General features: G+C 37.8%; 2 protein-coding genes across 11 annotated transcripts in view; one reads left to right on the forward strand and one right to left on the reverse strand.

The window, feature by feature from the left end:
* The window catches only part of SLC25A12 (solute carrier family 25 member 12), a 204,055-nt gene that overhangs the window by 125,823 nt on the left and 51,210 nt on the right, over nucleotides 1-27,022 (reverse strand). For 2 of the 6 annotated variants that reach the window (XM_021075518.2, XM_084999508.1), the window contains exon 1: nucleotides 866-1,146. The exons of 3 other annotated variants lie outside the window; for them this stretch is intronic. The gene's annotated coding sequence lies outside the window, so the exon portion shown is untranslated. Of the gene's footprint in view, nucleotides 1-865; nucleotides 1,147-27,022 lie in introns of those variants that run through there. One more of the 6 variants, XM_084999507.1, reaches the window with a different exon arrangement.
* Nucleotides 1,269-27,022, forward strand: part of HAT1 (histone acetyltransferase 1) — a 57,947-nt gene continuing 32,193 nt past the window's right edge. For 2 of the 5 annotated variants that reach the window (XR_014829545.1, XM_084999510.1), the window contains exons 1-4: nucleotides 1,269-1,315; nucleotides 3,335-3,491; nucleotides 13,751-13,826; nucleotides 19,295-19,415. Coding sequence is in view for 4 of the 5 variants with exons in the window: in XM_084999510.1 (XP_084855636.1) it covers nucleotides 3,398-3,491; nucleotides 13,751-13,826; nucleotides 19,295-19,415 (291 nt within the window). In the remaining variant the exon portion in view is untranslated. Of the gene's footprint in view, nucleotides 1,487-3,334; nucleotides 3,492-13,750; nucleotides 13,827-19,294; nucleotides 19,416-27,022 lie in introns of all 5 variants that reach the window. The other 3 variants (XM_084999511.1, XM_003483674.5, XM_084999512.1) reach the window with 3 other exon arrangements.

The raw sequence follows: 27,022 nt of genomic DNA on the forward strand, positions 1-27,022 counted from the left end.
CACCTCTTGATTTCTTATTTTAAGGATCATAAATGCTTGTCAGCTATTGACTTATCTACAAATAAGTTTTGGAAAAAATGAAGCTTGCCATTTTTGAAATGTGTTTATATAAAAAATTGTTCTCCTTTTTTGATCCATAATGTCATTAGCGACACTGATTTCAGTTTTCTTAACATTAAGGTTTAAAGGAAAAGGATCTGTGCATTCTCAGTATCTTTTCTGATCTTTATCTTCAGGAGGGCTGGCTCCATGTAGTCAAATGCTGAGCTGAGCATCCTGAGAGCTGGGCTCTGGTGCAAGCTGTATATTGAGTGTGAATTTGGGTAGTTTCTCTTTTCTGGGCTTTAGTTTCCTCATCATTAAAATGAGGGAGTGCATTAGTTCTAGATTATCATCCCAAGGGTCCACTTTAGTTATAGTATTATCATTATAAAACCTATTAACCAATATTCTTGAGACAAGGCATTTTGTACACAGACAACATTGTGGGAGTATTTTTGGATACCTAAACAGTGTTTTATTCCCTGGGTCAAATATTTTCAGCAGTTACTAAATACTAACGAATCGTATGGTCCAAATCAGGCAGCATCCTGTGATGTGGTTTAGGCCACGAGGACTCGAAACATGGAGAACCAGAACAGGTAACCTGAGATATTATTAGGTAGCAATTTCGGTGCACTAAACTGTTGCCTAATAATCTTAAAAAGTGAAAGACAAGTACCTAAATATCACCCTGTGTACATACTGTTAAAAGAACATGAGAGAAAAGAAAAACGATGTTAAATAAGTATTTCTGGCAAAAACAGGAATACACAAAACAACTGAAAATTTCTCCCACAAGTAAAACTCAATCCCTATATTTTACCTGTAAAACTAGGGCTCAGGTGCTGTGATCTACTGTCCAGGCCAAAGGGAAAGTTTTTCTACCAGTCTCCAAAACATCATTAGGGAGGAACAGAAAACAGCCATAAGGTATGTATATTACTCAAATCAACACCAAAGAAACTCCTCGAGCCCGCGAGCGCCTCAGCAGAGAACGTCCCTTTGCAGCCCCCGCCCCCAATTCAGGCCTGCAAATGGGCTGGTGGAGCTCGCGGTGGCTAGGCAACCGTCGGAGCCTCCCCGGCGGCGTTAGCCCCGCCTCTCGAGGGGCTTCCGCCCTGCCGCGCCTCAAACGTCCTCCTCTCATTGGCCAGCGACCTGCCAAGGGTGGGCGGGGGAAATGCGTCAGTAAGTGCGCTCACTTCCGGCCAGGGAGCGCGCGGGTTGATTCGTCCTACCTCGGCCGCGGGTGCTCGCAGCTCGGAAATGGCGGGTAAGTTCCCGGGAAAAGTTTACCAAGGGGAGGGGGAGGGCAGGTTTGGGAAAGAACGCCGAGACGGTGGTGACAGTGCCCGCCTGGAACTTTCGGGCTCTAGCCTGGGTTCTAGAAGGCCTGTTTTAGCCTTGAAGCGCGGAACTCTTAGCCTAGCTCCTTGTCTCCGAGGTTCGTGCCCCCGCCCCCAACGGCTCTGGGTTTTGCGCCTTCTGGGGGGAATTCGGCGCCTGCGGGGGCCGAAAAGGCCTGGAGGAAGCGTCGCGATTGAGCTTGTAAGGTGCCAGATGCCTGGAGGCCTGTTTTTCTTCTTGTTCCCCTTGCCCATTGCTGCCTCTGCTACTGGTCTGGTTCTGTTCCCGCCAGCTGACTTTAATGCTCAGACCCTCTTTTTCCAGTTCTCCCTCCACCTTCCGCTACAGTCAGCTTCTGTGCTACTGCATTGCTGCCTTGCCCTGACTTGAGGCTCTCATTTGAATCTTGATTGTCTCGTTATGGTCTCCTTAATCTCTCACACCTTAGTATTCCTAGGATCTATTTAGATTTCCTTTGAGAAAGGTGATTCTCGCATTCTTCCTTCATCTAAACTTCTCTTTTAGGGTGCGCCTGTTATGATTCTCTTGTGTTTATTCTATAAATTAATAATTCCGTTATTTTTTACGTGTATTAAGACTGTTTTGATGTATTTGCTTTTTCCCCCCAGTTACATATCTTTTCAAGTTAGTTTTTACCCCGTGCCTTCATAGTAGTCTCAGTACACTTTCATGGATGTGCTGGATTGACAGGCATGATGAGCTCTGCAGAAGTTTAAGGAAGGGCTCTTCTACCAGATAGAGACTGTAGGATTTGGGGATATACTGGTGCAGTAACAGAGTTGGGGGGATGTGTATTGCACAGGGTATACCTATTATAAGAATTATGCCTAAATTTGAATCTCAGCCCCGCCATTTGGTAATTGGGTGCCCTTTAAGCAACCGGATCTCTTTCTAAAAAGCCTGAGCTTTTGAGTATGAAATGGGGCTGATATAGTAGCTACTTGTCTTATAGAATTATGAGGATTAAACTAATATTTATGACTGGGGTCGGAGAAGAAAACTAATGTGTTGTAGTTCACAGATCTAGTAAGTAAATGGTGGAGCCTGGTTTGAATCAAACAATTGACTCCAAACCGTTTATCTATTTTGCTTCAGGTGTTGCCCATGTTCTGGGTATGTGCTTTTATTCAATTACTGAGGTTTATGGTGTGTCATTGTACCCCATTTTTTTATTTCTGCTCATCACCTTTTTTTCCTGAATTTTCCCTAATTTTTGTGATCATTCAGGTGATTTACTGTCATTGTTGCTTGAAAGTTTCTCTTGATGATGATTTATTCCATTGTTAATTGTTATTACGTTGATGGGTAGCCACGTGAAGTGAGATCATTTAGGTACTCCAGTAGTCTGTGACTTTGTGCACATAGTTTAAAAAAAAAACTTTGTTAATACATTTAAAATTTTCTTTCCTAACCCTGTCCCCATTCCTTCTCTTTTATCCTAGAAATAACAGTGGTTACCAGTTTCTTGTGTATCCTTCCTGAGATCATCTGTCTATGCATTATTAGTTGTTGATTTTGTAATAGTTGATCTGGAAGTACTCCAGGTAGAATTTTTCTAATATATCGAAATAAAAAGCTGTAATGTATTATAAATACATTCTCACTTTGATTCTTAGTAGAGCAATGGCATCCTTTTATATTTGTTTTAAAAAGGCTACTTAGGTATAAATCCTAGCAGGTATTTTTATATTAGTATTAAATATTCAGAAATGTCAGTAGACTGTCATGTTATTTTTCAAGTTTACTCTTTTATGTAAAGCAGGTCTAGTTCATAAGCCTGTATCTCAAAAGTGATGTTTTTTCAGTTTTATGATGAGACAGTCACACTCAGTACATTTACCTAGGAGTATATGGAGATCTGTGATCTATTCACATGTTTTAAGTCTTACCTCTATTCCACTTCTAATAAGAACCCTGTTTGTAGGTTTGACCATTTAACTACTTCCAACGAGACTTTTTAAAAACCTTTTTCTCAGGATTTGGTGCTATGGAGAAATTTTTGGTTGAATACAAGAGTGCAGTTGAGAAGAAACTTGCAGAATACAAATGTAATACCAACACAGCAATTGAACTAAAATTAGGTATGTATGCCTTTTCTAAGTAGTAGTAGTATGTACTATGTGTGTATATATAATCTTTTAAATTTTGAAGTAGAATTTTATGTAAGAGCAGTTTATTGCACTCATTTGTATAGTGTATTATATTGTTTATTGCAGTTTAATGTTTAATTTTCTGCACTTATTGGACACATTCAGATTTTATTGTCTTGATTTATGTCATGGAGTGGGTAGCTGTTTGAGAGGTGGCAGAGTTTACATATAGACAGTACCATGTGGCAAAATGTGACAGGTATAAGTGGTTTCAGCGTCTTAAAAATTTTTACCTTTACTTTTTTGCTTATGAAAATAATAGTAAGTATTGGTGAGGATGTGGAAAAACATGTATTCCTGATGGCAACAAAGAGTTAAAACATGTATTTGCGGTATGACTCAACAATGCAACTCCTAGATAGCCCAAAATACCTAGAGAAGTGAAACCCAAGAGAAATGATAATGTATGTCCATGCAAAAACTTGTACATGAATGTTCATGGCAATATTATTCACAGGAGCCAAAAAATAGCCCAGATATCAGTCAACTGGTATATGGTCAAACAAAGTATGGTATATCTATATGTTGGAATACTATTTTACATTAAAAAAGGAATGAAGGTCTGATACATGCTACAGCATGGATGAACCTCAGAAACATTCTAAAGTGAAAAAAATCAGGCATTCCCCCCCCACATACTGTGTGATCATTTGTATGAAATGTTCAGAAAAAGCAAATCCATAGAGACAGAAAGATTAGTGGTAGCTTGGATCTGAGGATGGGAACAGAATGACTGCAGATGGGCATGAGATTTCTTTTGGGAGTGATGGCAGTGTTTTAAACTTAGATTGTGGTAGTGGTTGCACAATTCTAAATTTACCAAAAATCGTTGAATTGTATACTTAAAACAATTGAGTGTATGCTATGTAAATTACACCACAGTAAAGCTATTTATAAAATAATTGTGTGTGCATGAAATCTGGTTCCATTACTTAGTTTTCATATCTTTTTTTTTTTTTAATTTTAAAACTTTATTTATTTATTTACTTAGGCTGTGCCCACACCATATGGAAGTTCCTGGGCCAGGGACCAAGCCACAGCAGTAACCCAAGCCACAGCAGTGACAATGCCAAGTTCTTAATTGCTAGGCCACCAGGGAACTCCTAATTTTCACATCTTTAAAATGGGGTTAATAGTACTTACTTTATAGTGATTGTAAAGATTAAATATGAGGTTAAATACAGGTAAAGTGCTTAAACAACTTGACTTAAAAATTCTCAAAAAATGTTAGCTGCTTTTATTTAAAGCAGTGCAAACATAACAAATACAGAAAAGGTAACAATGATCTGATGCCTCACTAAAAAGTTAATACTGGAGTTCCTGCTGTGGGTTAAGAATCCAACTGCAGTGGTTTGGGTCACTGTGGAGGCATGGGTTCAATCCCTGGCCCAGCCTACAGTGGGTTAAAGGATCCAGCATTGCCACAGCTGCAGTGTAGGTTGCAGCTGTGGCTCAGATTGAGTTGCTGGCTCAGGAACTTCCATATGTTGGGGATACAGCCATTGAAAAGAACAAAAAAAAATAATACTCATCTAGGTTTTTTTTCTTTTTTCATAAACCAGGCACCTCTTGTAAAGCTGTTTGTTATTTAGCTTAGCAGTGTCTTGAATATCATTACTTGTAACTACATATAGAGTCTCCTCATTCTTTTAAATTATGTAGTATGGTTTGACTATATCATAACTTATTTAAGTATTCTCTATCGATAGATTTGCTTCTTCTCTTTTGCTATTAAAAGTAATTCTCGGAGTTCTTGCCGTGATGCAGTGGGTTAAGAATTTGTCTGCAGGAATTCCCATTGTGGCGCAGTGGGTTAAGAATTTGTCTGCAGGAATTCCCATTGTGGCACAGTGGGTTAATGATCCGGCTTGTCTCTTTGGCATTGCTGGTTCAATCTCCTACCCAGTGCAGTGGATTTAGGATCTGTCATTGCCACATCTGTGGCGTCTTAGGTTGCTGGCCCGGGAACTTCCATGTGCTGCATGTGTGGGCCATAAAATTAAAAAACAAAACAAACAAAAAAGTAATTCTCCAGTAAATATCCTGGTGTATGTGATCCATAGAATGTGTGGCTGAAATGCTGGTTTGGAGTTTTTCAACTTCAGCACTTTAGACATTTTGGGTTAGGTAATTCTTTTCTTGGGTTGGATAATTCTTTGTTATTCTGTACGTCTTAGGATGTTTATAGGATGTTTAGCAGCATCGCTGGTCTGTTGAGTAGATTCCAGTAACTGTTCCCTCCAGTTGTGAAAAATGTCTTCTGACATTGCCACATCCCCTGAGGGTCTCTCATAAAGTTATCTCTGTTTAAGAACCACTTACTTTGCTAGATCAAAGGTATATGAACATATTCTACTTCAGCAGTTGTTGCTAAATTGCCTTTCCAAGAAGTACCTATGCTTATTACACCAGATTTTTTTTTTTTTTTTTGCTTTTTAGGGCAGCACTCAGGGCATGTGGAGGTTCCCAGGCTAGGGGTCCAGTCGGAGCTATAGCTGCTGGCCTATGCTACAGCCACAGCAACGTGGGATCTCAGCTGCTTCTGAGACCTACACCACAGCTCATGCCAACGCCAGATCCTTAACCCCGTGAGCAAGGCCAGAGATTGAACCTGAGTCCTCATGGATGCTAGTCAGATTCATTAACCGTTGAGCCACGACCGGAACTCTAACCCCAGATTTTTTTTAAGCTTGCCTTTTTAACAATACCCTAGTTAATGTTGCATATTTTCATTAAAAAATATCCTACCCCTATGATGGATGAAATGTAGCTTGTTTTTTTTAAATAAATTCTTATTATAGTTGATTTACAATGTTCTGTCAATTTCTGCTGTACAGCAAAGTGATCTAGTTATTTTTATATATATGTATGTATACATTCTTTTTCTCACATTATCCTCCATCATGTTCCATCATAAATGATTATAGTTCCCTGTGCCATATAGCAGGGTCTCATTGCTTGTCCACTCCAAATGCAATAGTTTACTTCTATTAACCCCAAAATCCCAGTCCATCCCACTCTTTCCCTCTCTCTTGGCAGCCACAAGTTTTTTCTCTGAGTCCATGAGTTTCTTTTCTGTAGATAGGTTCATTTGTGCCATATATTAGAGTCCAGATATGTGATATCATATGGTATTTGTCTTTCTCTTTCCGACTTAATTCACCCAGAATGAGAGTCTCTAATTCCATCCATGTTGCTGCAAATGGCATTATTTTGTTCTTTTTTTTTTTTTTTGTCTTTTTGTCTTTTTGTCTTTTGTTGTTGTTGTTGTTGCTATTTCTTGGGCCGCTCCCGCGGCATATGGAGGTTCCCAGGCTAGGGGTTGAATCGGAGCTGTAGCCACCGGCCTACACCAGAGCCAGAGCAACGCAGGATCCGAGCCGCATCTGCAACCTACACCACAGCTCACGGCAACGCCGGATCGTTAACCCACTGAGCAAGGGCAGGGACCGAACCCGCAACCTCATGGTTCCTAGTCGGATTCGTTAACCACTGCGCCACAACGGGAACTCCTATTTTGTTCTTTTTTATGGCTGAGTAGTATTCCATTGTGTATATATACCACATCTTCTTCATCCATTCATCTGTTGATGGACATTTAGGCCGTTTCCATGTCTTGGCTATTGTGAATAGTGCTGGAATAAACATGCGAGTGTATGTGTCTTTTTCAAGGAAAGTTTTGTTGGGATATATGCTCAGGAATGGGATTGCTGGATCATATGGTAGTTCTATATTTACTTTTCTGAGCTACCTCCATACTGTTTTCCATAATGGTTGTACCAATTTGTATTCCCACCAACAGTGTACAAGAGTTCCCTTTTGTCTACACCCTCTCCAGCATTTGTTATTTGTAGTCTTATTCATGATGGCCATTCTGACTGGTATGAAGTGGTACCTCATTGTAGTTTTTTTGGTCTTTTTAGGGCCACACCAGCGACATATGGAGGTTCCCAGGCTAGGGGTCTAATCAGAGCTGTTGCTGCCGGCCTACGCCAGAGCCACAGCAATGGCAGATCCGAGCCATGTCTGCAATCTACACCCACCACAGTTCATGGCAATGCTGGATCCTTAACCCACTGAGTAAGGCCAGGGAGCAACCCCGAAACCTCTTGGTTCCTAGTTGGATTCGTTTCCTTTGCACCATGACGGGAACTCCTCATTGTAGTTTTGATTTGCATTTCTCTAAGACTTAGTGATGTTGAACATTTTTTTGTGTGCCTGTTAGCTATCTGTGTGTCTTTGGAGAAATGTCTGTTCAAGTCTTCTGCCCATTTTACAGTTGGGTTTGTTTTTTTTTTGTTTGTTTGTTTGTTTTTTTTTTGCTGTTGAGTTGTACCTTCCTGTTTTAATTTGCAATTGTAGTGAAAACCCCATGACTTAAAACTTAACTATTTCTACCATTTTAAGTGTGCAATTCAATAGTGTTTAGTATATTCACGTTGTTGTGCAACTCATCTCCAGAACTTTCTCATCTTGCAAAACTGAAACTGCCCATTAAAAAAACTCCCTGTTTTCCCTCTCTAACACTGTTTTATTTTTTGTTTCTGGAATTTGACTACATTAGATTCCTTAGATACCTTATATAAGTGGAAGTCTTCTGTGACAGGCTTATTTTATTAAGCATAATATTCTCAAGATTTATCCACATTGTAGCACCTGGCAGGATTTTCTTCCTTTTTTAAGGCTGAATAATATCCATTATATATAGAAAATACCACATTTTGTTTATTCATTAATCCATTTATGTTTTTAATTTTTAAAGTTTTTTTATTTATTTATTTATTTTTGTCTTTTTAGGGCCCAAGCTGCAGTATGTGGAAGTTCCCAGGCTAGGGGTCAGTTAGAGCTGCAACTGCCGGCCTGTGCCACAGCAACAGCAATGCCAGATCCGAGCTGCATCTGCGACCTACATCACAGCTCATAATGGGGCCAGGGATCAGACCCATATCCTCATGGATGCTAGTCAGATTTGTTTCTGCTGAACCACAATGGGAACTCCCTGGCATCCATTTATGGATACTTGAGTTGCTTCCACCTCTGGGCTGTTGTGAATAATGCTGGTATGACTGTGGGTGTACATATATCTCTTTGAGATCCTGCTTTTAATTCTTTTGGATTCATACCCAGAAGTAGGATTCCTGGATTATAATTGTAATTTTCTTTTTAGTTCTTTGAGGAACCTCTGTACTATTTTAGGTAGCAGTTGCTGCTCCATTTTACATTCCCACCATCCATGCACAAAAGTTCCAATTTCTTCACATCCTTGCAAACACCTATTATTTTCTGAGTTTTTCCCACTGTTTTTGACCATTTTTTTGATTTGATAATTAAAATTGATTTTTAATTCTAAGAGAAGCATATTCTAAAAAAATCACATTCTGGAGTTCCCTTTGTGGCTTAGCAGTAATGAACCTGAGTAGTATCCATGAGGTTCGATCCCTGGCCTTGCTCAGTAGATTAAGGATCTAGCATTCGTGTGAGCTGTGTTATAGGTCACAGATACAGCTCAGATCTGGTGTTGCTGTGGCTGTGGTGTAGGCTGGCAGCTGCAGCTCTGATTTGACCCCTAGCCTAGGAACTTCCATATGCCATGCCATAGAAAAGAAAAAGAAAAAGAAAAAAAAGAATCATATTCTAAAAGAATCAGTCTTTCTTTTGTTACATGTTGCAGATACTTTTTTCCCTGGGTTTTTTTTTTTGGCCACACCTGAGGCATGTGACAATGCCTGATCCTTAATCCCTCCATACCACAAGGGAACTCCTTTTTTCCCTGTTCTGACTTTTGTAAATTTGTTATGTAGAAGTTAAAACTTTTTTTAAAAAATTACTTAATTTATTTATTTTTGCTTTTTAGGGCTTCACTTGAAGCATATGGAGGTTCCCAGGATAGGGGTCTAATCGGAGTTAAGGCTGCCAGCCTAGACCACAGCCACAGCAATGCAGAATTCAAGCCATGTCTGTGGCATACATCACAGCTCATGACAGTGCTGGATCCTCAACCCACTGAGTGAGGCCAGGGATCGAACCCTCATCCTTATGGATACCAGTCAAATTTGTTTCCTTTGCATCACAGTGGGGACTTCCAAAACTTTTTTAGGGAAATTTCTTTTTCTTTTATGAGTTTTCACTGTGACTTATAAAAAGGTTCTCCCTGCTTTAATATTACGAAAAGGTTTATTATTTTAATTATTTAAAAAATTTTGTTAGTCGAGTTCCTGTTGTGGCTCAGTGGTTAGCGAATCCAATTAGTAACCATGGGGTTGCGGGTTTGATCCCTGGCCTTGCTCAGTGGGTTGGGGATCCGGTGTTGCCGTGAGCTGTGGTGTAGGTTGCAGACGTGGCTCAGATCCCGCATTGCTGTGGCTGTGGTGTAGGCTGGCAGCTATAGCTCTGATTCGACCCCTAGCCTGGGAACTTCCATATGCCATAGGAGTGGCCAAAGAAAATGGCAAAAAGACGAAAAAATTTAAAAAAAAATTTTTTTTAATTTTGTTAGTTGAATTCTTTGAATCTTAATTTCAATAAGGCATAGGGTAGGAATCCAGCTTTCCACTTTTCCAGATAGTTTAGCCGGTTCACTCCTTGCCAGTTTGTTGTCTTTTCAATAATTATTTAATTTTATTTGGCAGGGGTGGTGGGGGGGTTGCCCATGGCACGTGGAATTTCCCAAGGCAGGCTCAAACCCATGCCACAGCAGCGACCCAAGCTGCTGCATTGACAACACTGGATCCTTAACCCACCACACTACAGGAGAACTGCTGAAATTTATTATATGATACTAAAGTATTATATATATTCTTGGGTTTATTCTGGGGCCTTTTTTCCCCGCTGAGCCATTAGTATACTATTACAGTAAATTTTGTGGTTAATATATAGTGTGACTAGGTCCCACTCATTGCTCTTACGTTTTCCTAAGTTTCCTCTAATGTTTATTCTTCTAAATGAACATTTTATCAAGTTCCAAAGAAGTGTTTTGTTAATTTTTTTAAAAATTGAGATCCTATTAAAATTTAAGTTTAATATAGGAAGAATCAACATCCTTACATTGTTGAGTCTTTCTAATAGCAAGAATGTCTTTCTATTAATTTGGGTTCTTTTTTTTCAAACAGCTATACCTGTGGCATATGGAAGTTCCTGAGCCAGCGATTGAACCTGTGCCACAGCAATGACAGTGCTGGATCCTTAACCCAATGAGCCACCAGGGAACTCTAGTGCTTATTTTAAATTATTTCAGTTTTTATATTTCTCTATTGAAATAATGGATATTTTGCAGAAATTTTGAAAAGTAGAAGAATATAAGAATTAAAATTACCTATAAGCCTAATCTCACAGCATAATTACTTCTGTATTTGGGATTTTTTTTCTAGTTTTTAAAATCATATAGTCATTTATATTATTTTCTAAAATTGACATCACAGTGTCATGCTCTCTTCACTTAACTGCATGTACATTATGAACATTTTCCTCTGTCACCAAATATTTCTCAGTAACGTTTAAGAATTTTATAAACCAATTTTATGCTTATAATTTATTTCATCTTCCTCCTCTTGCTTAATATTTTGTTTGCTTGTTTATTCTCTTGATTTACTGATGTAACTGCACTTTGTATGTGTTCTCCTATATGTGTATATATGTCAGGTTGATTCGGCCTTAAACTCATTACTTTTACCAGCTTTGTAACCTTGGCATATTAGTCGGTTTTTTTTCTTTTTTAATGGCCAAACTTATGGCATGTGGAAGTTCCTGAGGTAGGATTGAATCTGAGCCACAGCTGTGACCCATACTGCACCTGCAGCAATTCTGGATCCTTTAACCCACTGCACCACAGTGGGAACTCCTGCTTTCTTTTTCTTTTAGTTCCTATCTTCTGTGGGCTAAATTCCATGTTAAAATAGTAAAACCTCACTAATTTGGATAACAGTGGTTGTCCAAATTGGAAGAGGGCCGATCCAAATTATAGAAATAGTTATCATAACTAAGCTTATGACACTTTTCTTGTTCATTATTTGTGTCTTTTTCTCTATACTTGTTTCTTTACCCATTATTACCAAAGTGCTATATACATTAGAAGCAGTAGTTTGAAATTAATTTTTAATAATTTCTATAGACTTCCAAACATTTTTAAATATTAGAGATGCAGTAGTTGGGAATTTTTAAGTTAAAGAGTCTAGACATATTGAGGTTACTTCATTTATTATGAAATCCATACAAAAGATGTACAAAAGATATATAGCAAACTAATGGATATCTATGATTCCAAATCTCTAAGCTTTTTGAAATCTTAGCATTTTGCTGTTATTGCCCAGGTTTGTTTTTTTTCCCTTCAATTTTCATTATAAAAATTTGCAAACACAGGAAAGTTAAGATAATGGGATAATACTCTCTGTATCTCCTACACTTAGATTTAGCAATTAATGTTTTTCCATATATGCTTTAATATATGTGTATTTTTGCTGAATTATTTGAAAATAGGTTTCTGAACATCATGACAGTTTGCTCATAGCACGTGACCGAATATATGAAGAATATTAACATGTATAACCATAACACCATTATCACACCTAAGAAAATTAATGGTAATTCTTTGGTATAATTTAATTTTTTGCTTTCCCTGGTTCTAGGAAGTCTTGTGCTTAAATAAATAAATAAAGCTGAATCCAGTCAGGGTTCATGCATTATTTTTTATTGTTTCTTTAATCTCTTTTTTGTTTGTTTGTTTTTTGTCTTTTTGCCATTTCTTGGGCGGCTCCCATGGCATATGGAGGTTCCCAGGCTAGGGGTCTAATCGGAGCTGTAGCTGCCAGCCTATGCCAGAGCCAGAGCAACGCAGGATCTGAGCTGCGTCTGCCACACCTACACCACAGCTCACGGCAACGCCGGATCCTTAACCCACTGAGCAAGGTCAGGACTTGAACCTGAAACCTCATGGTTCCTAGTCGGATTCATTAACCACTGCGTCACAACGGGAATTCCTCTTTAATTTCTTTTAATCCAAAACAGTCCCATCCATGGAACTTTTCCCCTTTATACCATTAATTTATTTGGACAGTAAAGTCATTGTTTAGAATTATTAAACAAATCTGCATTCTTGATTTGTCTATTTCCTTTTGGTAGTATTTAACTTGTTCCCCTACCTTCTATAGTTCTTGTAAATTGAAAGATATAAAACTGGATTAGAGCTGGAATAAAACTTTTTGGTAAGAAATCTTCATGGTGCTATATGTGTTATATTGCTTTGAATCTAGGCACATAATGTTAATCTGCTCCACAGTGAGTGATTCTAAGTTTGATCACTTGGAAAGATGTTGACTACAGTGAAAAGATTATCTTTCCTTCTATAAATCAGTAATCTGCTAGATGATACTTTGGCACTTGTAAATGACCTGCTTTGTGAAGACAGTGTTGGAAACTTTTTAATCTACAGTCATCTTTTAATTCTTCAACTGTTTGAGAGGATTTTTTTTTATAAAGTTTTTCTTCATAAAATAAATTATACTGGGAAAAAGTCCAGTAATATCAGTACCCATAATAAATGCAGATAAAACCAGGATACCCATTTCTATCTTAGATTGGTAGAAATTAAAGTTGAGGGTACAGAGTATTCTCAGGGATGTGGGAGACAGAGGGGTTTAAGTAGCTGTTGCTGGGTATATAAAACTGTTAAAATATGCTAGAGGGCACTTAAGCAGTATTTGCAAAAATATTTCAGTACTTTTATCAGCACTTGTACAACATAATCATCATCTAGCAGTGATAGAGAATGAGGTGATGAATGAGCTTCATCAAACTCAGATTATGCTCATTCTCAGAATGTTTCCTGTAGCACTTGTTTTTCATTTTCTTGATACTGTAGCTTTTCTTTCAGAGTACCTTTTTTGATTTCTTATACTATTTGCATTGTGTATACATAACAGAAAAATAATGTCAGATACCTCTGTCATATCTAGTTTTCTAATTCTTAGAATCAGTAGGGTTTTGACAGTGAAGCACTCAAAGTAAATTCTAATTTTCATTGTTTGTCTCATGAAAATCCATTATAAATCATGTAATGGAAAAGTGACATTTTCAGTAAGAAAAATGTTTGCTATATCCTAGTTATAGTGTAATTTTTGAAATGGAAACACCTGTCACTTTTAATATTTTTAATTTAATATCCTTAATATCTCTATATTTTGTATTCTTTTAAACAGTTCGTTTTCCTGAAGATCTTGAGAACGACATTAGAACTTTCTTTCCTGAATATACCCATCAACTCTTTGGGGATGAGTAAGTAACTTAGTAAGGTGTTTTTCAAATTAGTATGGCAAAACACATTTTTGTTAAAATTTAGAAGTCAGGATTTTCTTTACTGTTATTTTCCATTAAGTTATTTTTAAATGTAAGAATGGCATTTTTGACACTGAGGCACTAATCTACTTACTATATAATACCTATCATTTAGTGCTGTAGATACATTATCTTACTTAATTCTCATAATCTTAGCAATGGTATTATCATTTCTAACATTAACTTTGGTGGAACTGGATAGTTGTCTAAGGGCATATGAATAGCTGAACTTCAGATGCAGTCATTCAGAGTATGGAGCCCATATTCATAATTACTGCTTTTTTCCAACCATTTTGCAATACTACTTCTACATTACATTCCCTAAAGCTGGAAAGCTCAAGTTTTATTCTGTTACGAATAAATAAGCAATTAAGAGAAATTCCTTTTCTTTTTTTAAGAAAAATTTTTGGAGTATAGTTGACTTAAAAGCGTTGTGTTTCAGGTGTATAGCAAAATGAATCAATTATACATATGCATATACCTGTTCTTGTTTGGATTATTTTCCCATATGGGTCATTACAGAATATTGAGTAGATTTCCCTGTGCTATAGAAGTAGGTTCTTGTTATAAATTTATTTTGGAAAGCGACTTTATTTTTTTTATTTATTTTTAAATTTTTTGTCTTTTTTTGCTATTTCTTGGGCTGCTCCCACGGCATATGGAGGTTCCCAGGCTAGGGGTCCAATCGGAGCTGTAGCCACCGGCCTATGCCAGAGCCACAGCAACGTGGGATCTGAGCCGCGTCTGCGACCTACACCGCAGCTCACGGCAATGCTGGATCGTTTAACCCACTGAGCAAGGGCAGGGACCGAACCCACAACCTCATGGTTCCTAGTCGGATTCGTTAACCACTGCGCCATGACGGGAACTCCCTGAAAAGCAACTTTAAAGATACATCCTGGGAGTTCCCTTCATGGCTCAGCAGTTAATGAACCCGACTAGGCTCCATGAGGTTGTGGGTTCAATCCCTGTCCTCGCTCAGTGGGTTAGGGATCTGGTGTTGCTGTGAGCTGTGGTGTAGGCTGCAGACATGGCTTGGATCCTGAGTTGCTGTGGCTGTGGCTGTGGCGTAGGCTGGCAGCTGTAGCTCCTATTCGATCCCTAGGCTGGGAACTTCCATATGCTTCTAGTGTGGCTGTAAAAAGCAAATAAATAAATAAATAAAAATAAAGATACATCCTGGAATATTCAGTGCAATTCTGTAATTTCCTATGCCTTTATTACATTATTAGAATAGTATACCTAGAATACCTTTTTTTAAAGCTTTTGATTTTGAAGAAAATTTCAAATTTGCAGTAAGTTGCAAGAAATGTATTCTGTATATACTTTGTCAACATTCATCAGTTACTAACATTTAGGTATATTTGCTTTAATTGTTCTCTCATATAAATATATTGATATATGTTGAACCATTTGAGGGTAGGTTGCAGAAATATCTTGATCTCTTACTCCTGAATTCTTTAGTATGTATTTCCTAAAAACAAGGATGATAACCATAGTAGAATTATCAAAACTCGGGAAATTTAGCAGACAACAGTGCTATTTTCTAAAATCTAATCCACATTTCAAACTCTGCCAGTTGATTCCCAATAATTCTTTTGCAACAATTTTCCCCCAGATCCAGTCTAGAATCACATAATATATTTAGTTGTCATCTCTCCTTAGTCCCCTTTAGTCTGAAACAGTTCCTCAGACTTTGTTTTCCATTATATTGACGTGTTGTAGGGAATAAGCTAGTTTCGCAAACCTTCCTTTTGGGATAGTTTTACTGTTTCTTTCTTCATGATTAAATTCAGATAATGCGTACTTTTGTAGTACCACAACAGAAGTTTTATGTGTCCTTCTCAGTGTGTCATAACAGAAAGTCCATGATGTCAGTTTGCCCCATTGTTGGCTAAGTTAACTTGGGTCACTAAGTTTAGTGGTATCTGCCTAATTTCTCCACTCTAAGGTTAACAGCGTATTTTGTTGTTGTTATTTGTATGTAATTGGTGGGGAAATACTCTGAGACTGAAAATATCCTGCTTCCCATCAAACTTTCACCCAGTACTTTAAAATCTATTCATCCAGCGTTGCCGTGAGCTGTGGTATAGGTCACAGACGTGGCTTGGATCCATTGTTGCTGTGGCTCTGGCACAGGCCAGCAGCTGCAGCTCCGATTTGACCTCTAGCCTGGGAACCTCCATATGCCACGGGAGCGGCCCTAAAAAGACAAATAAATAAATTAATTAATTAATTAAATGTTTTCATGATTTTTGCCTGAGTCAGTATTTTATTATCATTGTAAAATGGCAGTTTTCTAATTCTGTCACACCTTCAACAGTTATTAGTTGGTGTTCTATTATAAAGAAGAGCTTTTCTTCCCCTTATATATATTTTTTTGTTTATATCAGAATAGACTCAGGGATTCTTTTTTTTTTTTTTTTTGAAGTTCCCTTTGTGGCTCATTGGAAACAAATCTGACTAGAATCCATGAGGATGCATGTTTGATCCCTGGCCTTGTTAAATGGGTTGAGGATCCAGCGATGCTGTGAGCTGTGGTGTAGGCTGGCAGCTGCAGTTCCAATTTGACCTCAGCCTGGGAATTTCCATATGCTGCAGGTGTGGCCCTAAAAAACAGGGGGGAGAAAAGGATTCTTTTTTTAACTTAAGAGGTTATAATTTTTTACTGTTAGTAATTTTGATGCTCAAATTATACCAGATTCAACAAGTGGCTACTCTTTCAAACTGATTTTGAGTCCTTTTAATATATCATCATCATCATTTTGAGGACATGTTACTTTCAAATATTATAATGTGTTCCACATTCACCTTTCTCTACTAGTTCTGGAGTCAGCCATTTTCTCAAGGAACCTTGTGTTTTGTTTTGTTTTTTAATAGGAAAGGGTTTTAGACATAATTGACATTTAAAATATTCCCCTTCCTAAGGAAAAAAAAAAGGGCAAAAGGGAGTTCCCTTCATGGCTCAGTGGTTAACGAACCCAGCTGGAACCCTGAGGATTCGGGTTCAATCCCTGGCCTCTATCAGTGGTTGGGGATCCGGTGTTGCCAGGAGCTGTGGTGTAGGTTGCAGACATGGCTGAGATCCCATGTTGCTGTGGCTGTGGCATAGACCAGCAGCTGTAGCTCTGATTTGACCCCTAGCCTGGGAACTTCCATGTGCCGCTGGTGAGGCTCTTAAAAAAAAGAAAAATAAATACAATATTCCCCTTCCTAGCTATTTTCCCTATGCATTATTTCAACATTTTGGACATTATCTAATATGTTTTTAAATTGTCTCTTTACGGAACAAATTTCTTGAGAATTTCTTAATATATTAGTTGAGTCATTTTGTGTGCTTTAAATATTATTAACCCTATTTTATTTGATTCATGCCAAAATTTAAGCTTTTATATTTTAAACAGTTTTTATTACATCATAAAAATAAGAATGCTTTCTCTTTGGATCTGTTAAGGAGCTATTTATTTTATTCTCTTCTTGCTTCTATTAAAATCTCTTCCTGTGGTAATATCTTAGCGGGTAGAATGTAGTTTCACAGATACTAATTCTTTTTTTTTTTTTTTTTTGGTCTTTTTAGGGTCACACCCACAGCATATGAAACTTCCCAAGCTAGGGGTTGAATCATAGCTGCAGCTGCCAGCCTACACCACAGCTACAGCAACGTGGGATCCAAGCCATGTCTCCGACCTACACCTCAGCTCACGGCAACACTGGATCCTTGTTGACCCACTAGTGAGGCCAGGGATCGAACTTGCATCCTCAGGGATACTAGTCAGGTTCATTACCACTGAGGCACGATGGGAACTCCAATACTGCTTCTTAATGGCATCTTGCATACTTGTCTATTTTGCATGGCATTAAAAGTGGTATGCTTGCATACCCCTCCTCTAAGGTAGATAGATGACAGTCATATAATCATGACAACCCTGTGTCTTAGGGCCCAAACATGACATTGATCTTGATTATAGTATCATTGCTGCTCCTTTTTACTACACATAACTTTTCAGAGTTTTGGAATGGACACTGCTCATATTTTGTTTCAGTAGCCTAAAGAGAAATCTGGAAGTGACACTACTTTTTTCTTTCCTTTTCTTTTTTTTTTTTTTTTTTTTTTTTTTGTCTTTTTAGGGCTGTACCCACAGCATATGGAGGTTCCCAGGCTAGGGGTCTAATCAGAACTGTAGCTGCCGGCCTACACCACAGCTCATGGCAACGACGGATCCTTAACCCACTGAACAAGGCCAGGGATCGAACCCATGTCCTCATGGATGCCAGTCCAGTTGGTTAACCACTGAGCCACAATGGGAGCTCCAACACTACTTCTTTCAAAATTCACTTAAAAAACAAAACCTCTATTGAGATACAATTTAGTATACAATTCAACTTTTTTTTTTTTTTTTTTGGTCCTTGCTTGCAGCAGTTCTAGGGCCAGGAATCAAACCTGCGCCATAGCTGCAACTATAGCCACAGCAATGATAATGTCGGATCTTTAACCCTCCCAGCCACCAGGGAACTCCCAATTCAGCTTTTTAAAATGTATAATTCCATGGTTTTAGTATATTGAAAGTTATGGGATCATTACCACAACCAATTTTGGAATGTTTTCATTACTCCCACCAAAATTCCCATAACCAATTAGCAAACATTCTCTCTTTCCCCTGCCCTCTTTAGCCCTAGGTACTACTGGATAGTTACTCATTTCCTTTCTGTCTTTGTAGATTTGCCCATTATTTATTTTGTTGCCTTTCTTTTCTTTTTTGGCTGCCCCAGAGCATATGAAGGTCCTGGGCCAAGGAGCATATCCAAGCCACAGCTGTGGTAGTGCTGGATTCTTTAACCCATTATGCCAGGGAGCTAGGTTAGAAAAAGAATAGCAGCTCCAAATCTGCCTGTGAGTTCATCCGTGGGGTGTAATCAGATAGGTGCTATCACCACTTTTGGCAGGTCTGAATGTTGATGATGGGCACAAGTGGTAAGTCGGAAGGACTGGGCTAGGGCTGTGTCTTAGCTGCTTGCCTAGCGGGGAACCAATTTAACACTACTTCTCTCTGAGTTGAAATGCCTTCTAGTAGTAGTAACATCAGTAACAGCACTAATGGTAATGTCTTATATTTATTGAGTACTTGTACAATGTGCCAGTCAATGCTATAAGCAGTTTACATGTATTAATTTGTTCATTTAACCCAAACAACATCCGTGAGGTAGGTGCTGTTATTCTCTCGTTTTACAAATGAGGAAAGCTGAGGCACCATCTCAATACAAATATGGGGTTTTTTGTTTGTCCTTAATAAGCATAATTTAAAATCTTGAAACAATCCATGAGGTTAAACTTATTTATAAGTAGTACTTTGTAATGACTTTGCAGATTCATTTTTAGGTCTTAGATTACTGCTTTTTCTCCCTTCCAGTGAAACTGCTTTTGGTTACAAGGGTCTGAAGATTTTGTTATATTATATTGCTGGTAGCCTGTCAACAATGTTCCGTGTTGAATATGCATCCAAAGTTGATGAGAACTTTGACTGTGTGGAGGTAAGAATAGAAATAAATTTATTTTTAACTGTTTTCCAATAGAGTATAAAACATAAAATGTAAAGGTTTGAGGGAGGAGAGAATCTATTATATAGTAGTTTGAAAACCACCTATTTAATATTTAGTTAATAGAGATGATTATTTGCCTGTCATTCCAGTTAATCATGTGATCTTATCCTAAGCCTGATCTGTTCTTGAGTGGACCTTCTCCATAAAACCCTTCACTTTTATAATCAGAGTTGCATTTTATTACCATCTTTTGTTTTTTATTATGGACGTGAGAAGTGCTTCTTTTCCTAGAAGTTAAATGAGATGGAGGGAAATAACTAAATTTTCTAGTTGTATTTCATGTAGAATTTGCCTGTTTAAATCTCTCTTGCTGGAGTTCCCTTTGCGGCTCAGTGGTAACAAACCCGACTAGTATCCATGAGGACACAGGTTCAATCCCTGGCCTCACTCAGTGGGTTGAAGATCCAGAGTTGCTGTGAGCTGTGGTGTAGGTCAGATTTGGCGTTGCTGTGGCCTAGGCTGGTACAGCTGCAGCTCCAATTTGACCCCTAGCCTGGGAACTTCCACATGCTGAGGATGTGGCCTTAAAAAGACCAAAAAATAAAAAATAATAAAATAATAAAATAAATTTCTCTTGCTTTATTTCTAATCCCCAAATTTTCTGATATATTTCTTTATGAACATGGATAATTAAACTGATTACATTATAAAATTATTTGAAACATGAGAATAAAGACAAAGAGTATGAAGAGTATGCATCTGTAGCAGGCTGAATTATGGTCCCCCAAAAGACAGTATCACCACAGAGGCAGAGTGATGTGGCCACAAGCCAAGGAATGCTAGTAGCCACCAGAAATTGGAAGAGACAAGGAATAGATTCTCCTTTAGAGCCTCTGGAGGAATTGTGGCCCTGTTGACACCCCGATTTCAGTTCAGTGATATCACTTAGATTTTGCCACTAGACATTGAGAGAATAAATTTCGGTTGTTTGAAGCCTCCAAGTTTGTGGTAATTTCTTACAGCAGCCACAGGAAACTAATACAATTTCATAGTAAGAAGTGGGGTAACTACTGTAACAACTAGAACTGTAGAAATGTCTTTGGAAATGTGTGATAGAAACTGGAATAATTTTTTTTTTTTTTTTTTTGTCTTTTTTGCTGTTTCTTGGGTCGCTCCCACAGCATATGGAGGTTCCCAGGCTAGGGGTTGAATCGGAGCTGTAGCCACTGGCCTACGCCAGAGCCACAGCAACACGGGATCCGAGCTGCGTCTGCAACCTACACCACAGCTCACGGCAACGCCGGATCGTTAACCCACTGAGCAAGGGCAGGGACCGAACCCGCAACCTCATGGTTCCTAGTCGGATTCGTTAACCACTGCGCCACAACGGGAACTCCCAGCAAACTCTTGATAGAAATATGGATGTTAAATGCACTGCTAGTGAGGGCTTAGAACAAAGTAAGACACCTGGGAGAGGGAGGCCTTATTATATTAGAAAATACATATTTTGTTGTAAACAGAATGTTGGTAGAAATAGGAATGCCTTCTAGTATTAGTAATAGTAGTAACAGCAATAGTAATAGTAAATGGTACCTCTGGTAAGGGCTCTGAAGGAAGTGAGGAACGTGTTATTGGCAACTAGAGGAAAGGAGATTTTTGGATAGTACCAGAAAGCCTATCTGAATTGTGTCCCGAATTTACGTGGAAAGGAGAACTTGTAAGCAGGAACTTCCTTGGTTATTTAGCTGAGTTTTCCAAAGTACTGAAGCTGTGGCCTGTTTTCTCGCTGCTTATAGTAAACCATGAGATGGAAGAAAGAAATTGAAGGAAGGAAGAACTGTTAAGCAAAAAAGATCTAGGACTTGATAATTTGGGAGATTATTAGCCTATTCAGAAGACACTGAAATTAGAAGATTCATTGTCCGGAAAGTGTGCTCTGGGGAGAAACCCAAGAGTGTGGTTAAATAATCTTGTTTTGCTGAAGAGAGAGACATGTGACTCACTGATCTCAGTAATTTCAACAAAGCCAGGAATAGGGATTGAATGGAGATCAGGGAACTTCTGTGGAGTACCATCTTGGCTAGTGCATGAACCCTCATGACGTACACGGGTGACCCACAAGGTTTTTGAGAATATTATATTAGCAGAAACACTTTCAGTTTGGATTGACAGAATCAGGGAAGGCTAATGGACTTCTAAAATTCTATAGAGGAGTTCCCATTGTGGCTTAGTGTGGCTCAGCAGTAATGAACCTGACTAGTATCCATGAGGACACAGGTACAATCCTTGGCCTTGCTCACGGGTTAAAGATCTGGTGTTGCAGTGAGCTGTGGTGTAGGTTGCAGACATGACTTGGATCTGGGGTTGCTGTGGCAGTGGGGTAGGCCAGCAGCTACAGCTCTGATTCAGTCCCTAGCCTGGGAACTATCATAAGCTGCAGGTGTGGCCCCAAAAAAACAAAAATAAATAAAATCCTATGGAAGAAAACAGGTTAATAACACTGTTCAGCTATAAACATGCACTACCCTTCAAGAAAAAGGAAGAATGATTTTGAGGGTAGAGCCACAGGCTACCATATTCCCGGGTCTGATGGAATTGATCTTTTGCATTTTGAAATTGCTTGGTGCCAGTGACTCATTTCTTCCTACCATTTTCTCCCTTTTGGAATGGCAAAATCTGTAACTTTTATCCTGTGCCTCTCTTGACATTGTATACTAGAAGTGATAACTTGTTTTCTGGTTTCACAAGTGGTCATCATTTTGTCCTGTGATGTATGAATCATAGTCTCACTTATACCTGATTTAGTTGATTTAGATGACTTAGTGATGAAATTTTGGGCTTGAGTTGATCCTGGAAAGGTTGAAGCTTTGGGGGATGTTGGGATGAGGCAAGTGTCTTTTGTATGTTTGAGATGGACATGAATCTTTGAAGGACCTTCAAAAAATTTTACATTTTAGGAGTTTCCTGGTGGCCCAGCGGGTTAAGGATTTGGCATTGTCACTGCTACGGCTTGGGTTGCTGCCATGATGCAGGTTCTATCCCTTGCCCAGGAACTTCTGCATACTGCAGGCACAGCCAAATATGTGTAATTTTAGACTTGTTCTGCTCCTGGGCATTCCTCTTTGAACATATTGAAGCCAACTTTTTCAAGGCTTTAACTGACTTTGAATTTCTGACCTAAGTCTTTTGTGAACCTCATGTCCCACCCTTTATTTGTTAAAACCTTCTCTCATTACTTGAATTGGTTGATTTGCCCCTATTTAAATTTAAATTTAAATTTTTTATTTATTTATTTTTTGCTTTTTTTTAAGACCATTCCCACAACATATTAGAGGTTCCCAGGCTAGGGGTCTAATTGGAGCTATAGTTGCCAGCCTATGCCACGGCCACAGCAACGCAGGATCCGAGCCCCATCTGCAGCCTGTACCATAGCTCATGGCAACACTGGATCCTTAACCCACTGAGCGAGGCCAGGGATTGAACTCTCAACCTCATGGTTCCTAGTTGGATTTGTTTCCACTGTGCCATGACGGGAACTCCAGCCCCTTTTTTTATTACTTAATTTTTTTGTTTTGTTTTATTGTGAAGGACTTGCCCAAGTCACACAACTGATTTGATACTTGAAAAGATTTAATCTTAGATAAACTAGCATTGAACACAGACTTATTAAAGTGGAGCTTTTTATAATCAAATATTGCTTATTAGGTTGTTAAATTTTCAAACCCAGCTAGATACTCTTTTTTAAAATATAGTTGTAGTTTTTCTGGTACAAGATTCACTGTTGTTTGAGGATTTTGCTTTTTTTTTTTTTGGTTAAAGTTCTGACTGGTAGTGCTGAATTGATTTCTTCCAAAGGAACTATTGACTTTGTTATTGATAAATCTTTCAAATATTATGTGCAGTGAAAATAGCTGTGTATTTGCATTGACATCTAATTGTTCCATTCTTGAAGACCAGTTTTCTCCATATAGAAGCACTGGGTTAGGAGTAAGTAATCAAATCTTTTATAATGTCTTTTTGTAGGATTACTAATTTGCTTCATGGTCGAAGATCATTTATTTAAATTACCTGTTCAAGAAAAGACCTCTTTTTTCCCCCTTATAAAAAAAGAATGGGTAGTGAATATGGGGCAGGTGGGCTTGCCTCTTCTATCTCAGTTTGCAATGAGAATGTTCATTTCACAATGCCTTCTGTATACTTGATGTTCTGGATATAGTGGCAAAGAAAGTCATTGCTCTCATGAAGCTTACATTTTTACCAAGAGGAGCAGTCAGTAAACAAATATTAAATAAATTAAATTCAAATAGTATATGAAGAAACATTTTGCTGGTTTCCCAATGAAGGGAAGTCAGTCATGTAATAATCTGAGGGAAGAGTTATTAAGCAAAGAGATCAGCATCTGCAGAGGCCAGTGAGAACACTCTTGGCAATTTTGTCATCCAGAAAGATTGCTGTTGTTAGTTAAATCATTGTGGTGATAGAGGGAGGAGTAGGAAATGCTTGAACAGGGTTGGCGAAACTAGGTCATGTTGATAACCTTTAGAGGTTTTAAGTAGGTGGGGGTTATACAATAGGGTTTATGTTTTCCTAAGATGATTCTGACTGCTATGCAGAGGATACACTGTAGGGGGCAAGAGTGAAAGAAGGGAGACCAGAACATTGCAGTATTATAGACAACACTGCATTCAGTTGTCTGGTTGAGGATGTATCTTTGGAGGTAGAGTCAGCATTTGCTGTTGAAATAAGTGTGATTGAGGAGGGAAAATGGAGCGAAGAGGATCGCATTGCTTAAGTAATAGTGGTACTATTAACAGGGAAGATTGGAGAAGTAAAGGGGAAAAAAACCCCAAGATTTTTGTTTTAGATGTGTTAGTTTTAAAACTATTATATATTATAATTGAGTTTTTGCAGGTTATATTATGTAGCATTATTTTTGCATACAAAAATATATCTTTTTAGATGGTCAGAAACCACAGCAAATCTCCATTGACATTAATTGCTTATTAGAATTATGCCATTATTTTAATCTTTCATCATCCATTCTTTTTCTTTTGCAAGCTCTCCCATGGTACCTAACATTTTTTAGTCATAATCAAGATGCCTGTAAAACATCTCCACTAGTCATCATCTTTAAAGACAATATAATTATTTTGAATTTTGCAATACATTAAATTTGATTATTCAGACACTGATGGTTTGTTCATCTTATAGTGTCCCTGATAGTTGTTTTTATCACTACCTCCTGCCCTCTCTTGAGGTAATTTCATTGCTTTTTAGTGGAAAGGCGTGTAACTAAGATTGTTCAGTCTTGCTAATTGCTAGCGTTTTTAGGAAAAGGTTTGTTGGAGAAAGTTGAAATACATGGATAAAATTTGTATTATCTTTGAATTTCAGTCATCTTGTTTTATCCTTGTCTCTTGCTAATATGGATTGAATTTGAGAGCAGGTTTTTTTAAAATTTTCTGGATTCCTTAGGATTTTTTTAAAAGAAAAATCCTGTGCACTTATAAAGATTTAAATCTTGAGATGAAAAGAATATTCTCTGGTAGGCTAATAATATTTCATTATATCTATTCTTTTTTATAATTATGACAGTGTTCTTAATGAGTAATTCTTTTTAGAAAATATTATAAAAAGCTTTAAAATTATGTATTTAGATTTTTATCTTGGAATTTTGTGAGATTAGGTTGCAAAACATGAATCCAGTAGGGATTAACATAATGTGACCTTTGTTTTACCATTAGTGGAAATGTTTACACTTTTTCTCTACTTAATTTCTCTAACAATGCCGAAATTTCTAGAGCTTAAATATTGTCAGAGAATGTAAGATTGACCATATTATGTAGATATGATTTTTTTGTTTCTTTTGAAGCATATCTTAAGTATTCTTAGAGTTATAGTTAAATGTTAAATCCCTACCACTCTAGCTAAGTAAAGACTAGCATGTACTATCTATTTAACATGTCTTTAGCATTGTTATTTCAAAGATAACTCATCACAGATGAATAGTGCTGTTTAGGATAAGATACTAAAGAGCTAATTTGATTTTCGATTATTTGTAAGTACAAATATAAGCATAAACATATTTTTATTATAGCAGACTACCAGTTAATCTTAGGTATATTGCCTTATGCAGCGATGAGGAAAAGTAAAAGTGTTTCATGGAAACATCTCATGTATAACAAAGTAAAGAACATTGGAAGTTGAAATGACCATAATAAGAGAATATAATCTAAAATACTGCATCTTGAGTCAAATAAAAGAAAATCTAAATAGAGGGATACTTTTATGCTTTCCTTACTGAAAAGATATTTCCAGATGTTAGGAAAACATTTTGTAAGGCATGTCTTGCTTAATTAAATATATCAGGTTGTATTCTAGATTCTTGATCTAATTCAGCTTAATTTCTTATCCTTTCTATAACTATATTTTTATATAATTTTAAAGTTTAGACTATCCTTTTTTTAGTTTCTTTTTAAAATTTTTGTTGAAATATAGTTGATTTACAAAGTTGTGATAATTTCTGCTGTACAGCAGAGTGATTCAGTCATACATGTACACATCCATTTTCTTTCAGACTCCCTGCCCACATAGATCATCACAGAATACTGGATAGAGTTCTCTGTGCTATGCAGCATATCCCTATTGACCAGTCATTCTACACTGTATAGCTCAGTGTGCATTTGCCAATCCCAAACCCCTAGTCTCCCACCGCCACTTTTCCTCTGTGGTAACCCTAAGTTTTTCAAAGTCTGTGAGTCTGTTTCTGTTCTGTAGATAAGTTCATTTTTATCTAGAATATTCTTGAAGATAGGGAATTTTTTTTTTTTAAGATACGGAATTTTTCAGTGATCTTCAGAAATAGAATCTAAACTTTAGCCATAAGCATTAGAATTAAAAGGTTTCAGTTAATCTTTAATTCTACAATCAATTAAAAATGACTACATGAGGTTTTCTGCAGTGATAATTTTATTATCTGGCCAGTAATCCAATGTGAAAAATGTATGTTTAACTGAACTAAAATATATTTATTCTTTTAAAAAAGAGTACAGATCTCTGAAACATGATATAGGATTTTCTTTTACTTAAAGCAGAATCCAGGGAGTTCCCGTCGTGGCGCAGTCATTAACGAATCCGACTAGGAACCATGAGGTTTCGGGTTCGGTCCCTGCCCTTGCTCAGTGGGTTAACGATCTGGCGTTGCCATGAGCTGTGGTGTAGGTCGCAGATGTGGCTCGGATCCCGCATTGCTGTGGCTCTGGTGTAGGCCGGTGGCTGCAGCCTGATTGGACCCCTAGCCTGGGAACCTCCATATGCCGCTGGAGCGGCCCAAGAAATAACAAAAAAAGACAAAAAAAAAAAGCAGAATCCATTTTTCAGACATTTTTTTCCTTTAGTGATACAAAATTCTAAATTCTAGGTTTGAAAAGCTGGGATGTGCTAGGTCCTTAACTTGCTGAGCCACCAGGGAACTCTTAATTTTTTTTTTTTTTAATTATATATACTGTGGGAGTTCCTGTTGTGGCGCAGTAGTTAACGAATCTGACTAGGAACCATGAGGTTGTGGGTTTGGTCCCTGCCTGTGCTCAGCGGGTTAA

The sequence above is a fragment of the Sus scrofa genome, chromosome 15 (assembly GCF_054392235.1).
Source record: "Sus scrofa isolate SSC_HxYL_T2T_F1_AM1 chromosome 15, Sscrofa_HxYL_maternal_Yorkshire_Landrace_v2.0, whole genome shotgun sequence".
Classification (NCBI taxonomy): Eukaryota; Metazoa; Chordata; class Mammalia; order Artiodactyla; family Suidae; genus Sus; species Sus scrofa.